This window comes from Argentina anserina, chromosome 5 (genome assembly GCF_933775445.1).
Source record: "Argentina anserina chromosome 5, drPotAnse1.1, whole genome shotgun sequence".
NCBI lineage: Eukaryota > Viridiplantae > Streptophyta > Magnoliopsida > Rosales > Rosaceae > Argentina > Argentina anserina.
Window position 1 is genome coordinate 13,861,575 of NC_065876.1, and position 16,029 is coordinate 13,877,603.

The following is a 16,029-nucleotide window of genomic DNA, read 5'->3' on the forward strand; positions in this document are numbered from 1 at the left end:
TCTTGTAGGAAAAAGCACACCACACCAGATGATTACAGTAGACAGATACTTCACGCAGATTAAGTACTCTCACACTCAGACTATATTAGAACACTATATGTTATACTTCACTATTCTGACTTTCTAACTTCTTGAGGAAGGTTGGAATAATTTTTTCTCTTGTTTTTTTCGATGCCCTTTCCTGAAGGCTTCAGCCTCTTTTTATAGGCAGTGGACCTCAAGCTAGACTTGAAACACAACCTAAAAATAGTAAAAAGTAGCTCCGTAATTTCTGCTAACAGATAAACAATTCCACCAGCTAGAAAGTAGCAGCTCCATTATTGCACTAAATGACAACTTGGCAACACCTTTTTCAAAAGCAGATTTCATTTTCAAAAGCTAAATCATTTCTGTAAAGAAAAAATCAGCTTCAATAAAAATCTTCAAAGTCTTCTTAATTATTACCCAGGATAGGATCCGTTTCATATCTGCTACAGTCCTCCATGTCGGTATCTTCAAACACCTTGTATTGCTTGTCCTTTTCTATTGTTTCTAACCACTTAACACACTTTAAGGTGGAATCAATCTCTTTCCTTTTTAGAGATAAAAATAAATCACTACTTACCACATCAGGCTAATCATAAGCAATAACTATTATCTTTTCTCGTGAGGCAAGATATGTGTTTTCTCGGTCTTCTTCAATGATCTTTCTAATGTATTCCAAAGTCATCGCTTTTTTCATCCATGGGATATAGAGCGTCAGGGAGATAATTCTTGTTTTCTGCAATTAATTCCACATTATAATCATATTGGTTAAGAAATAACTGTCAATTTGCTAGTCTACCCCTATCAGCTGCTCTATCAAGTTTGGAATTCGTGAAGTTTTATCTCTAGCGCAATCTGTACACACAGTGAATGGTTTCCCTAAAAATGTGGGAGTATTTTCAATTGTCTTTTTAACTGCAAGAATTTCATTTTCCCCTATGGGATAATTTTGCTCTACATGGCTAAACTTGCCACTACAAAATTTCAAGATCTTTTTCTCATTGGTGCCTAGAGTTCTAACTAAAACAACATCAGCTCAGAAAATTATCACTTGCATCCGTCTGGAGAATGATCTCATCATTTTCTTCAAGTTGATGGAGTGGAGGCAGTTCAAAAAAGCACGTAGAGCATTCCAGTTTATCATATGCAACACGCAGAATTGCACCTACATTCAAAACAACTGCACCCAAGATTCAAGCTCACCTAAAAATTCAGAAGCCAAAATCAATAACCACACCTGAAACCCAAACCACCTTCCTTCTTCTGCATTTCGGTCACAACCTTCTCTTCTCTAGTCGGACTCTAAGGTGTGGAAACAACTCTGGAAGATAAAGTCTCCTCCAAATATTAAAACTTTCCTTTGGAAGGCTTTGACTAGGGCTATTGCTACTTTTAAAAACCTATGTCAGAGAAAACTCACTCACTCCTCCCTATGTCCTATTTGTGGTGAATTTGATGAGACGAGTGAGCATCTCATTCTCCTGTTAGTGATCTCAATTGGATCTCAAATATTACAAACAAAGAATTACAACTCTTGATGCTTGGTTCAGAGATATTTACATGCAACTCTAGGGTCTAAGTAGAAGATGGTGTCTTACCTTGGTGAGCTGCATTTTCTGGGAGATATGGAAATGTCTTTGCAGGTGGCAGTCTCTATCCCTCCCTCGGCTGCGATTAATTCTAGCTACTCCTTTGCTCTTAAGTTTTCGATCTTTGAGATGCTCCCAAGATCACTGTTGCTCCTGTGTTTCTGATACTTGTAGCTGCAACTCTCCTCCCATTGTAGAAGTCAATCCGTCGGCGCTGGTAGTTGTAGCTCTTTGTATTTTTGGTTAAGCTCTTCTTCACGAATGAGCTGATTGTTTTGACTACTTCTTTTATCTATTGTTGGGCCTTGGGCACTTTCGGCTTTTGCCGAGGGTCAAGCACAGCCGAAATTATAACGAGAAAATTCATGAATTTAAGACATCATTTTATATATTAATAATAAGTAGGAAAACAATATGAACACAATCCAATCCGCCCGAAAAACTACATAAGAAACTATGCAAAATAAACCTAAGAAAACATTAACAATTTATGCTCCAAATCCTATAATGAAGCTTGAATAGTAACCAACACATGTTACAATATGGTGGAGGCATAAAACCACCCTATGCATAGGGGGATTCATGATCTAGACTAGCTATAGAATCCTAATACATCTAAGCTAAAAAGACCAAACGTGAAACTAACTAGGGACAAGGGCGAAACCCAAAGGCCAACCCTAGTTGGACGTCGTCTTCAATGAGTTAGCTTAGCCGGTCTAGAATTGGAACCAATTACCATGGATCCAAATCCTCTCCTGACTTTGCTTACCTTATTTATGATTGTGACACATGTCAAAACTTGATCCTATGGCTTACAAACTCTTTAGGTTTTCACTGCTATTTTTAGTTGAGTTTCTTTTGGCGCGATACCAATCTAGTTTTCCCTCACTTGTTCTCGGCTTACATCAACATTTTGGCTGTTCTTGATGAAGCTAAAACACATCAAACTGTGCAATTGAAAGAGGATGATCCAATGTTGCAGCTTGTTCTAACCTAAAGTTTAAAACTTTAGATTTCTTTGTTTTTTCCCTGCATTCAATACGAAAGGTAAGTATAATTCCCTTCAATTTTTGGTTTATGTTGAAATTCTCTTTTCATAGAAGGTGATTGAGATATTATGAATTTTGCATTTTCTATTAGAAGAGGAACTAAATGATGTTGTCTTATAGGAATATAATGACCCGATTTCAATTCAACTTTTCATATATTCATGTATATTCTGTGTTTAATTTATTGATATGGGGACAATTAGCTTGTTTGCATTGGTTGTGCTTATTTAGTTTAGTAATCATAAATTGCATATTGTTGTAGTTAAGATATTGGTTGCATATGGATAATTTATTGGGTACATAAGACGTCAATGCAAAGAACTCTAGTTTGAAATTAGATTGGAAACCTAGAATTGGGTTAGAGTTTGATACCGAACAAGCAACTTATGACTTTTACAATAGATATGGAGGAGAATAGGGGTTTAGTATTAGAATGGAGACATTTGGAAGTAATAAAAAGACAAAAGAACTCACTTCAAGAAAATTTGTTTGTTGTAAGCAAGGTATTTGAGCTTAAGAGAGATTCCATGACTACAAAACTAGAGCAGAGACAAGAACAGGTTGCCTTGCTATTCTTCATATTAAATTGAATAGGGAGAAAAACATATTCTTTGTCAACAAATTAGTTGAAGAACACAACCATCCTCTTATACCAAAAGAATGTTCTCACATGCTACATTCATAGTGAAATATACAAGACTCTCATGCCATATAAATTGACTTGGTAAAAGATTATGGAGTTGAGTTGACGTCTTTATATGAGTTGATGGGTAACCAAGCTGGTTGAAGAGCTACCACTGGTTACACAAAACTAGATGTTAAAAATTACTTTCAATCAAAGAGACAGAAAAGCTTGAAGAGGGGATAACCCTTCCTTCTACCATGTCATTCAATTTGGGGATGTTGTTAGTTTTGATACAACATACAAGATCAATAAATCTGGTAGACCTCTTTTTGTGTTTGTTGGATTCAATCATCATTACGAGACCATTATTTTTTGGGTAGCTCTAACGTATGATGAAACAACCAATTCATATAGATAGTTGTTTGAGACCTTTCTAAAGGGAATGTCGGGAAAGGCTCCAAAGACAATTTTTACAGATCAAGATGCTGCAATGGCAAAGGCCCATTCGGCTTGTTATGCCTGATGTATATCATAGGCTATGAAAATGGCATATGATGCAAAATGCCATAAAGCATGGTGCGAGTTTTTTGACAAATGAAGGTGGAATAGCCAGTATTTTGTCAAGATTCATGGAAAATATTAAAGAGGAAGATAAGTTTATATCTTCTTGGGATGCTATGGTGAACGAATATGATGCACATGACAATACTTGGTTGAGCATCATATATGACTTACTAGAAAAATGGGGTTTTCCTTATGTTAAGCGCGCATGGTCCACTGGAATAAGAAACACTCAATTGAGTGAAAGCTTTAATGCTGACTTGAAAAGATATCTAGACTTTGATCATAATCTCTCTGATTTTTTATACACTTTGAGAGGATGGTTGTGATAGAAGATACAAGGAGTTAATAGCAGAATTTGATTTGCTATTTAGAATATCTATTGCGAAGATGAAAGTCAGAATGCTCGCTGAAGCAAGAAAAGTTTACACTTCACTCATATTTGATGAGTTTCGAAATTAGTTTGAATCATCCCTTGAAGCTTCTATAACAAACTGTGTTAATTAGCAATGATGGGGGAGATATATATAAGGTCATTAGAGATGGTTATACTAGAGAACACCAAGTGAAGAGAAATGATGGTAATATATTGTCATGTAGTTGCAAATTATTTAAGATGAAAGGGGTTGTATGTAGACAAATTATCAAGGCCCTTAGAGAAGTAATGCAAGTAAAAGAAATTACAGAACACTATATCTTAAAAAGATGGACCAAGAAAGCTAGAGCTGAAAGTGTTCAAGACCTGAATGGGCATGAAATTCAAGCTGACCCTAATATGCAACAAGCTTCCAGGTACAAGTCTTTATGCTCCACCTACATTCGCATACTAAGCAGGGCTGCTAAAAGTGATAAAGCATACAAGTTAGCCATGAAATTTGCAGAGAAGTTAGCAAAAGAAATTGAAGACTTGCTGAGTTGAAAAGAATGTTGTTATAGATGGTAATGTGGTGAATGCAACTCAATTCACTCCTATTACTGTGATCAATGCAGATGGTAATGCAATGACTGCAAAATGGCTAAAGAAAAAATAAACATGTAAATGAAGGAAACGACAAATAAAAAGTCAATTAGAAATAAGCATGAACAAAAATAAGAAGCCTAGATAATCCAGTAAAAAAGTAATTGAGGTATGCCATGTCTATAAAGATTGTTTCTATATATAAATACTCTCTTATAGTTTGATAACTTTATTACATATATCATTCTTGGATCTTTATTACCCAGGTTACTCCTGATACAATAGACAATGTCTAGAAGGTGACTCTTGATCCATTTAGTAATGCAAAGAATGATGCTTTTGATCCAACAAGTGATGCATGACATCATACTCTTGATGGTAGTATTGATCCGATTACGAGTAATGCTGACCAATTTTTGGAAAATGATTTGTCTACCTCTTCACTTAAATTTTTGAGAAAATTAGATATAAACCTATTATTGTTAAGTCTCTTTTAAAATAAACCCATGCATATTTTTCCTTCATTTTACACCCATTCCATATAAGCAAACCTACTATATAGAGCGTATGTCTATAATTAATGGTGTTTTTTATTTTTCATGTTACTAATTTGCCATTCAGATTGTAAAATGCTATATTTGGTATGTGACACAATCTTTGTATCAATTTGAATTCAAACAATAAGCTAAAATTTAGTTGAATTTAACTTTATCATAAATTTTACATTCTTAATTTCTTACCTTATTTTAAATTTACTCTACTCCCTTGATTATATATATTCTCTTCATCAAAGTATTCAATTTCAAACAAAGTTTCATATTTTCTTTCAAAAGATGAAATGATATTACTCTCAACTATTTACAACTTTAATCTACCTATTAACTATATATATATATTCCACAATCATAGGTATAATTTAATAGGAAACCTAACGAATAGGTATAATAAAAATAAGAATCTAATATATAGGTGTCATACAAAATGATGTATATATATGTATCTTATTTATGATTAGTTATATCTTATGTATAAATAATGAATTCTTGTTCACCTAACTTTTCATAAAATTAAAAATTGTAGAAACAATCCATGATTCTTGCAATAATAATTAAATTGATTGAAACAACAAAATAATTAGCATTACAAGAAAGAATAAACACATAATTAAGGTATTGAATACAAATCATTAATCAAGCTTTTTAATTATGTTGATGTTATAATTAAATGGTGGCAGTTTGTAAATATTACATAAAATATGACATAATATATATCACAATCAGTAATTTTATGTGTCTATTGAAAAAGTATATTTAACGAGTCTTGAAAATTGGGTATAAATTAAATTCCCCCTAAATTTCTTACTTGTAGTCAAGTACATTAAAATTGTTATTTATGGTCTTAAAAATTATGGTATTCAAATTTCATAATATCAACAAGGCAAATTATGTATTTCCATGTACATTTTATATGAGTTTGATCTAAACAACATTCCCCAATGAATTCTCATGGCCCCTGGATAGAAAAGGTATGTATGTACAACTCTAATACTGTTGTTTCTATAACATATGGCCGTTTCTAATACAATATAATAATATCTTTTGTTATCCAGGTTTCTATTTTGTTTTTGTAAAAAGAGAAGACATATGCAAACTTTTGGCTTTAGAGTTTTGTCTTTTGGTGTAGGGTTATGTTTTTGCAAGGAGAGAATGCAGCTGTTGGCTTCTAGCTTAGTATTCTATAGTTTGGTTCTGTTTTTGTAAAAAGAGAAAGATCCAAAGGAGAATACACTAGAAAACATTTGCAAGCTTCTGGTTTGTTTATATAAGAAATTTATAGTCCTATTATGCAGGGTTCCATTTTATATTTTCTCAACAGGTCAATAATATTCATTAAACAAGAAGAAAGCATAAATTGGATACTAAACAATTCGATCATATTGGTAGTTGAACTGTTACATAGCTTACAATTGAGCAACAAGTCAATAATCGTAACTTACAATCGTTGCATTTGTGCATTACGTATCAAATACAAAATACAAGTTGTATTCCACCACAATTGACATTAATCTTGAGTAGACCAAAATGAGTTTTCCACTTTACCACTCTAATATATGCCTTTAGCATTCTAGTATCTAAAGACATGAAGTCGAGCCCTAGTTTAAATAATAACATCACACAAAAAACTAAGGTAAGCAAGGTCCGGAGAATTCTTTGGCCAGGAGAGCCCCAGTTTAAATAATAACATCACAAACCACATGCTCTCAATATGCTGCTACCTCTTTGACAAAAGTGTTAAGCTATAAAAGTTTCAAAATTCTTTGGTGGATTCTTTAGTAAGTAGAGTGTCAACTGGCAAGTTAATAAAAACACAATATCATTGTACATTTTCTTGTCCGTTGAGAAGGCTTAGACATATGACTCCATAAGATTTTAGAATTGGGTTGAGAGACAGGTCGTGCAATCGGTAATATACATTGGGCGGGTTGTCAGGATAGTTTGGTGGAACTCAATATCAAAGAAGAATAGTCCATCCTGATAAGGTGTGTCCGCTGATACAATAATAACAACCCTCATAAGATTGATATGGGTCTCATACGTGCGTACGTAGATACCATCTGGTAGGCTATTTTTCAAGATTTTTCATTCGCGCATAATATTCTTGTATGCTCTACTATCATTCATAAAACTATGACCATATCTATTATAGTAGTGATCCGAGTGATCGAAATGATGTCGAATTGCTTAAACACAGTTTCAGCTATCTATGTGAGGAGGGATGATGGTTATTTCGAGTACTAGTGGTCGCTCCCGCTCTTATTTATAGGGTTTTTTTATATGTTCCTGTTAATAAGTTACAATAATGTTTATCCCAGTCAATTTTGATGTCATTAGTTCATTACCATATAGAACTAGTACAAAAGCAAGCAAATAGTCATCAATTACATCAGATACTGATGAAATCTCTATGAAGTAATCCCATTTATACTTTGCAAGAAGAAAACAAAAATAAAAAAGAAGACGACCGTGACAGTGCCGCACCCAATGAGAAGAGCCACAAACTCCAAACTATAAGCCGGCGCCAATTTCAATCCCAAAGATAAGGTTCCTCCTCCTTCTTCTTCTTCTTCTTCCTCCTTCCTCCTCCTCTCTTCTTCCCTCTCTAAATTCCTCTCCTACATTCTCATAAACCCTAAAAACCACCCACAATGACCACTCTCCAAGCTTCTCTTCTCCTTAACCTCCCCCTCACTCCATCTCTCTCTTCTTTTTCTTCTTCTTCTTCTTCTTCCTCACTCCAACGTCTCCACTTCTCTCGCTGCTCGGCTTCTTATACTCACAGCCCTCATTCTTTCCCCAATTTCAATCTCTCTCCACCGCCGAGCTCCAGAAATTTCCGATTCAGCGGCCGGAGCGCGTCGATTCCCGGCGCATTGTCACCGGAGAGCGCCAATTTGGATCAAGAACCGGGCTTTATCGAGACCCAATTAGATTCCGACGATAAAGGCTCGACCTTGGATGAAATCGACGGCGAGGATTCGAGCCCCGAAAGGGAGGAGCTTGGGGCGGCGGAGGAGGAGGCTGGGGGTGAGGAGAGTGAGGCGGAGAGTGGAGGATTGGTGGGGAAGAAGAGCTGGAAGGGGTTGCCGGTGGTGGTGTTTATGATGGGGCTGTGGGCAACTGTGAGGAGAGGGTTTGAGAAGGCGTTGGCGTCGGAGTGGTTGAGTTGGTGGCCGTTTTGGAGGCAGGAGAAGCGGCTGGAGAGGCTGATTGCCGAGGCCGATGCCGACCCTAAGGACCCGGTGAAGCAGGGTGCTCTGTTTGCTGAGTTCAATAAGCACAGGTTAGGCAGCTATAGAGTGTAGACTGTGAATGTGAATTTTAACTGTGTGTTTTTGAAGGATATAGCGTTGAACTTGCTTTACTTAAGTTGATGCGGTAATTATGTTAAGGTGGTTCGATAATCTCTAGGATAGACATTTTTTTAAGTCTAGGTTGGGTATGAGTGAGGGCAGGCGGTCTGTTTAGTGTGGTGCTGCTTGTGCAAGGGTGCTTAGGAGCCAAGGAGTGATGTCATATTTCAATGAGTGTAGTTTGTCAAGAGGAAGCACTGTAGAGAGCTGTTTGGACTTGGCCGATTTGTTGTAAAAATTTCTGACCGGGAGTTGAGGGGTTTTATTTCAAGGCTGTGTGAATTTTGTACTAGGTATATTGTTTCGTTCTGTATGGAATTTCAGTGTACTTCATGAATACATGTTGGCCTTTTGGCATTTCTCAGTGAACTTAGTTGATATAAAGGTGGAACTGTAGTAGGTTTTGGATTTTTTTTTCTATTTAATTGATTAAAAATTGTGGAAAATGAGAATAGAAGGAATTCTGAACTAGCTATTGACGAGTCTGCAGCTTTATGAATTTTACTTCTGATGTTTAAATCTGAAATATCCCAAAAGGTAAGTGTGTAACTGAGCAAGAGTATTCTCTTTCAGTCCTGAGTCTGTCATCAAGCGCTTTGAACAAAGGGATCGTGCTGTAGATAGTAGAGGAGTTGCAGAGTACCTACGAGCTCTTGTGGTCACTGATGCTTTATCTGAATATCTTCCAAATGATGAATCTGGAAAACCTTCTAGTCTTCCTTCCCTGGTAATCAAGCAGCCTTGTTTTATGTTTATGTAAATTCTCTATGAGCTCTTTCATATGTTGTTTCTCACCATAAGGTCGATCCCATCTTCATCATCATGCTTTGCTACTTGTATAGTTCATGTCCTCTAACTTATTAGGTGAACAAGATTAATTGAGTTGCAAAGCTGATAAGCTGAAAAAAGTTTCAATGACATTTCAGAAAACTGCTATTAATACTTGTTTCAGTTAAGGGTATATAAGGTTGCCGAATTTTGATTGAATGAAACACTCCCATTTTCTTTGAAGGTCTGAGTGGTTCATAATGTCACTGTGGACATGTTAGAATGACATAGCTTGTGTTTGATGTTTAATTTGAAGATTGTTTCAGAATCTTTGGACTTTAGATGTTAATGGGATTCTTGTATAACAGTACCATCTATATATATTTTATGCAGTTGCAAGAGTTGAAACAACGTGCATCAGGCAACTTGGACGAACCCTTTGTCAACCCTGGCATAAATGAGAAGCAACCGTTGCATGTTCTGATGGTAAGTCTTGGTTCGAATTTTATAATCGATTTCTTGTGCAGAGAATAATGTTGTTGTATTTGTGTTCTGTATACATGGTTTATATTTGTGCCTTTACTCTTTCACTGCTTATTCCTTTTCTTTTAGTCTCTAACTGATCACATGTCTCATGTATTAGGTTGAACCTAAAGCATCAAATAAATCTCGTTTTACTCAAGAACTTATCTCAACCATATTGTTCACAGTTGCGGTTGGATTAGTGTGGTACGAGTAACTAAAACAGTAGTATCGGTTTCTCTCTTTTGCAGCTTAAAGTTTCTGTTCACCTTTAATATTTGAATTGTTTCTTTGTAGTAAAAATTTGGAACTACTTTCAGGTTTATGGGCGCAGCTGCTCTTCAAAAGTACATAGGGAGTTTGGGTGGAATAGGTGCTTCGGGTGTTGGCTCAAGCTCATCCTATGCCCCGAAGGAGTTGAATAAAGAAGTGACTCCAGAAAAGGTAGATGAGTAGTATTTTTCAATCAGAGTCTTAACGATAGTTTTGATACTTTTTGTTAATGATTGATTTGTTAAACGAACACCTTCTCCCCTCCAACCACAAATCTCCCCTTCGTGCATGCATTTGTTTGATTGATTTGCAAACTACCCCGCTTCAAAATGGATTCTCATTGGTTCTCATAATAGATAGGGTGTGTGGATAACAAAAAAGGGTGTGTGAATAACACCACCCTTAATATATATATTAATATATACATATATATATATATATATATATGTATGCATCCATTTTTTGACATATCTAGGCTGATCTGTTTCCCTGGCATTTTTCTTGTTTTGTTGTAGAATGTTAAAACATTTAAAGATGTCAAAGGTTGTGATGATGCAAAGCAAGAGCTTGAGGAGGTAGTGGAGTATCTCAAAAACCCAACTAAATTTACCCGCCTTGGGGGCAAGTTGCCAAAGGTTTGTATTAGTTTTTGATTATTTGTTACTTTCAGTTCCATATGTGTTTGTTTTATTCTGCTTAAAATTTTGACCCTCTATGGATACTTGCTACTTAAGTACCCATGGAGGGGAATTTAGCCTCTTAAGCTTACGTTAATATAAACTTGTACCTGCCTCGTAGTTTCCTGAACATATAATAATGTCCATATATAATTGCTTCCTTCAAATGTCCTAACATGATTCTAAAGCATACTATCATTGCAGGGAATTCTTCTGACAGGAGCACCAGGAACAGGAAAAACATTACTTGCTAAGGTATGGAGGTTTATGTTAGTTCCTGAAGGCTTTTCTGGAGGCAGTACTCTATAATGATTGTGTCATGTAACTCATGTTTGATCTATGTGTCATGCAGGCTATTGCTGGAGAAGCTGGGGTACCATTTTTTTATAGAGCGGGATCTGAGTTTGAAGAAATGTGAGACACTCTTTATGCTTTTGAATATGTGTCTATCTTGTAGAAATATTGAAATCTTAAATGGTAGCGTAATTTTGTTTTTTGTTTCTTTGTTTTGTTTAATTGTGATGATTTTTCCTCCTTGGGCTGAAGCAATTAAAAATATCTGTCCAAAAATGTCATCTTCTTTTGAGAACACGTTGTGTTGTCTTACAAATAATTATTATATAAATTTCTTCTTTATGTCATCCACATTTTGGGCACCTTATAATTTTTAGCCGATTTGAATCATCTGCAGATAGTACTTGTTATGGTCACTTGAAATGATGGTTTCCACCTTCTGATTCCTTTTCTCTTCCATATTTGTAAACCTTACCTTAAATGTTAGCAATGTGACTGTAGGATCACTGCACTCATCTTAAACATATCTAATCTTCTTTAAATTGCGATCAGATGTCTGAACAATGATATATAGCTTGTGTTCTGGTTTACATTAAGTAGTTGACTTATTTAACTGTTTGATCTTCGTAAAGCTTGGGTAGTCATATTGAGATATTTCGGAGTTGAACTTGTTGATTACAATCATTTGGTTGCTATCTTGGATGAACTTTATGAGGCCCATCACTGTTTCTAGCACCTGAATGCCTTGTCATGTTTCTTTTATTATGTAAACCATTTGCGTGGACTATGGCTTTGATGGCAGAGTATACAACAGATTCCTAGATATTACTGTTCATATTGTAAAAAAGCTAAAGAAATAAGTCTATGACTGGGAGCCTTTTTATGAATGGTACTCATGTACATGTGTTGACACTCTATTCTTTGTAGCCAAAAGAGATCGACTGTGATTGATTTTTGTTGTTTCTGTTTGAAATATGGAGAAAGAGCACTTCGATTGCTTTGATTTACGTGCATTTGAGTCTATGAGGAGCTCAAATTTCTTAATTTGTGTACAGGTTTGTTGGAGTTGGTGCTCGCCGTGTTAGATCCTTATTTCAAGCAGCTAAGAAAAAGGTTTGTCCTCGTGCTTTTTTTTGCATGCATTTGGAATTATGGCATCAATATTTGGAGAAAATATACTGTGAATGATGATCAGCTTGGGCAATACTAGAAGGAGCTATATATTCTTGAAATTAATGATACACTTTTTTTTCCTACTTTTATTTAGATGATGGTCAGGTGTTCAGTTTATCAAATTATGCACTCTATTGATGCCATCCAAGTGAGTGCCTTATGCTTGTTCATTGGTCTGATTGTGTTTGATAACCTTTGTTCTTCCCATTTTCGCAGGCTCCCTGCATTGTTTTTATTGATGAAATAGATGCTGTCGGATCCACTCGAAAGCAATGGGAAGGGCACACAAAGAAGACGCTGCATCAATTACTGGTTGAAATGGATGGTTTTGAGCAGAATGAGGTATGTTAAAACATCTTGGTGTATTACTGGTTTTGTTTCTGCTCATAACTAATTCGAATGACATGTTCTGTAGGGTATAATTCTGATGGCTGCAACCAACTTGCCTGATATTCTCGATCCAGCATTGACCAGGCCTGGTCGATTCGACAGGCATGTAAGTTGTATCTATCCTTTGTGGATTAGCTCTGTGTGTGTTTTTTTATATTTGTACTCTACAACTAATAGACTCAATTACTTATAACTTTTTTTCTGACTTTTGGATTGATTGTATGTTTTAGCTGACTCACATTTGGTCGTCTAGCTAATTGATTGGTGTAACTGTTCAGTTTTAAAATTGAAAAGAAAATAAGCAGTGCTTATTGGATTCATTATTATTATTAACCTTTTTGTTTATTTTGGGAAATGTACAATGACATTAGTTGATCCATTTAACAGTTGCAGTCCAGGACCTTTACCAGTTGTTTAAGGGTTGGAATAGTTAGTAGGTGTCTTGTGGCATTATGGGGGAAATGTTTATGATGGTATCCAATTCAATTTCATTAGGCTAGTTTTTTCGATTCTGAGATATTGAAGGTTCTTTTCTAGGAATTTTTCCTTAAATGCGCATATTTGTCCTTGGTGTTATCTTACTGTTGGCTTTTTCAGCAGTGGTTTTCAATCTGGACTAATTTTAATTATTAAGTTGTGTACTTGGTTAAATGAAAAGTTATAAATACTGGTCTAAGAGTAAAAAATCAATTAACGAGCATCTATTTTACGTTATTCTAGTCCAGGGTTGTATTATTGATTTAATGGTAAACTTCTATAATGACCTTCAAAAAACAGTAATTAATGAATCCTATTGTGTAGATTGTTGTCCCAAATCCAGATGTGCGAGGTCGACAGGAAATATTAGAACTTTATCTTCAAGATAAGCCATTAGCTGATGATGTGGATGCTAAAGCAATAGCCCGCGGCACACCGGGATTTAATGGGGCAGATCTTGCGAACTTGGTTAACATTGCTGCCATAAAGGCTGCTGTTGAAGGGGCCGACAAGTTAACTAGTAGACAGTTAGAGTTTGCAAAGGACAGGATAGTCATGGGTACAGAGAGAAAAACAATGTTCGTATCTGAGGAGTCGAAGAAGGTAAGACATACCTTCATTCACCTTACTATCAGTTTGTGGCTCTATCTGTAATCGCCATTTGTCGGAAGTACTTTTACCCTTGAACATATGCTTTCTCTGTTCTTTAACATCTCATGTGAGGGTTAGATTTTGAACCTTTCTGTTCTTGTCTCATTATAATTTTATTCGGTCCCTATCAGAGTTTTCTTATTTGAGATGTCCCCTATCTAATTAATACCAGAAATATAATGGAAGTTGTCTCCTTTGTTATATATACTCTGATGCATTTTTTAGGTCCTTCTGTTTGAATTTTATTTCATTAGTTGATTCTAGATATATCCTTTTCATCTTAGTATATTAGCCTTTTTCCTGAATCTAAAGAAACAGTTTCTTTCCGGAGAATCTGAACAATTTGTTTCACTGTTGTGGATATTGGTGACCACAGTACACATAACTGCTTTTGTATACATGATGTCATCCAATCCCTGATTTTCATTTATAGCATAAGTCAGACTTGCTTGGTTACCTTTAGTGAGAAGACTAGGATCAGCTTTATTGTTGATGTTTTGAAACATGGTTTTTAAATGCTAATATAATTGCATTGTTCAGCTCACTGCTTACCATGAAAGTGGTCACGCAATTGTTGCATTGAACACTGAGGGCGCACATCCTATCCACAAGGCGACAATCATGCCTCGTGGATCTGCTTTGGGAATGGTTACCCAGCTCCCTTCAAATGATGAGACATCAGTTAGCAAGAAGCAGCTGTTGGCACGTCTTGATGTCTGTATGGGAGGAAGAGTAGCAGAAGAGCTCATCTTCGGTCAGGATCATGTCACTACTGGAGCAAGTAGTGATCTACACACAGCTACAGAGCTGGCCCACTATATGGTATTTCTTTTCCCTTCAGTTGAACAGTGAAGTCTATATTCTCACACTGTCCATCATTGCTACCATTATTTTAATGTCAATTATGAATGAACGTTAATGCTCTTGCTAGACAGATAATTATCTTCTATTGGTATAGTTTATCTCTAAGCTGATGGTTGACCTCGGGAATTTATTTATCATATACCCTAAATACTGTGCCCAAACAACAAGTTTGTGCCCGATGCCCATCTTTTAGTTGTAGCTCTTATATTAGCTAATGTCATCTCTGTAATGAAGGTATCAAGCTGTGGTATGAGCGACACAATTGGGCCGGTGCATATCAAAGAGCGACCTAGTTCTGAAATGCAGTCCCGTATAGATGCAGAAGTACGTTTTTACTATCTTGAATTATTGTTCATAAGTTTGCCTTGATAGTTGGTATTTGTTTGGGATCTTAGTTTTTTCCAATGGCACTTCAGGTTGTGAAACTGTTAAGAGAAGCGTATGATCGTGTTAAAGCCCTCTTGAAGAAGGTTAGTCTTTAACATAGCTTGATACATCAGTTTCTTATTCTGTAGTATGATGGCAGCACTTATGCTGGTATATATAGATATCGCTGACTTCTCTCATTTCATACTTTCTCAGCATGAGAAGGCGTTACATGCATTAGCAAATGCTCTTCTGGAGTATGAGACGCTTAGTTCAGAAGAAATTAGGCGTATTCTTCTGCCATTTCAAGAAGGAGGACGGCTACCAGAGCAACAAGAAGAGCAACAAGAAGAAGGGGATCTTGTATTGGTTTAGACTTTTCTCTCCTGGTTTGTAACTTATCCGACTGTCCGGGAGGAGCCTGTTCAGCATATTTGAAGCATTAGAGTGAGTTATCTCTACAATCCTGATCATCTTCACTCCATAAAATGTGGCATAAGAGGAGTTGTGTATGGGACGCAACATCCAAACCAAAGTCAGCTCACATTCTTTGATGACGAGCCAATCACGCTCTTTGATGACAGGCCAAGGTCGAAGAATTATGTACCATTACAAAATTATATATTTAATTGAACTTCACCTTGCAGGTGATTTTGTAGGAATACCTGTAGTCTAGTCCTTTTGTACAAATAGAAATGCAAAGTTATTGACCTACTTAAAGCTGAATTGATGAAATGTTCTGCTCAGCAATGATTTGTTTCACAATTACCTATTGAACAAGCTTTGCTTGGATAAAACTATACTGTAGTATTGTGTTCATTGTGAGAATGAGATACAAAATGCTCAAATAAAGTACAT

The 16,029-nt window shown here is 35.9% G+C and overlaps 1 protein-coding gene across 1 annotated transcript; it reads left to right on the forward strand.

Annotated features, from left to right (window-relative positions):
- The first annotated feature begins 7,888 nt into the window (after positions 1 to 7,888).
- LOC126793160 (ATP-dependent zinc metalloprotease FTSH 11, chloroplastic/mitochondrial) lies at positions 7,889 to 15,990 on the forward strand. The gene is made up of 16 exons (XM_050519603.1): positions 7,889 to 8,646; positions 9,290 to 9,443; positions 9,878 to 9,970; positions 10,128 to 10,213; positions 10,327 to 10,450; positions 10,795 to 10,914; positions 11,161 to 11,211; positions 11,309 to 11,370; positions 12,306 to 12,363; positions 12,640 to 12,765; positions 12,839 to 12,919; positions 13,615 to 13,893; positions 14,482 to 14,763; positions 15,040 to 15,129; positions 15,222 to 15,275; positions 15,388 to 15,990. Exons 1-16 carry the CDS (start codon positions 8,012 to 8,014, stop codon positions 15,544 to 15,546), a joined length of 2,454 nt encoding a protein of 817 aa, XP_050375560.1. The 5' UTR covers positions 7,889 to 8,011; the 3' UTR covers positions 15,547 to 15,990.
- Positions 15,991 to 16,029: the final 39 nt, after the last annotated feature.

Excerpts from the sequence above, each read along its gene's own strand:
- LOC126793160 (XM_050519603.1), top strand. The coding sequence starts at position 8,012 with ATGACCACTCTCCAAGCTTCTCTTCTCCTTAACCTCCCCCTCACTCCA. Across the intron at positions 10,915-11,160 it reads TTGGGGGCAAGTTGCCAAAG|GGAATTCTTCTGACAGGAGC; the intron begins GTTTGTATTAGT and ends CTATCATTGCAG. Across the intron at positions 13,894-14,481 it reads TATCTGAGGAGTCGAAGAAG|CTCACTGCTTACCATGAAAG; the intron begins GTAAGACATACC and ends TGCATTGTTCAG.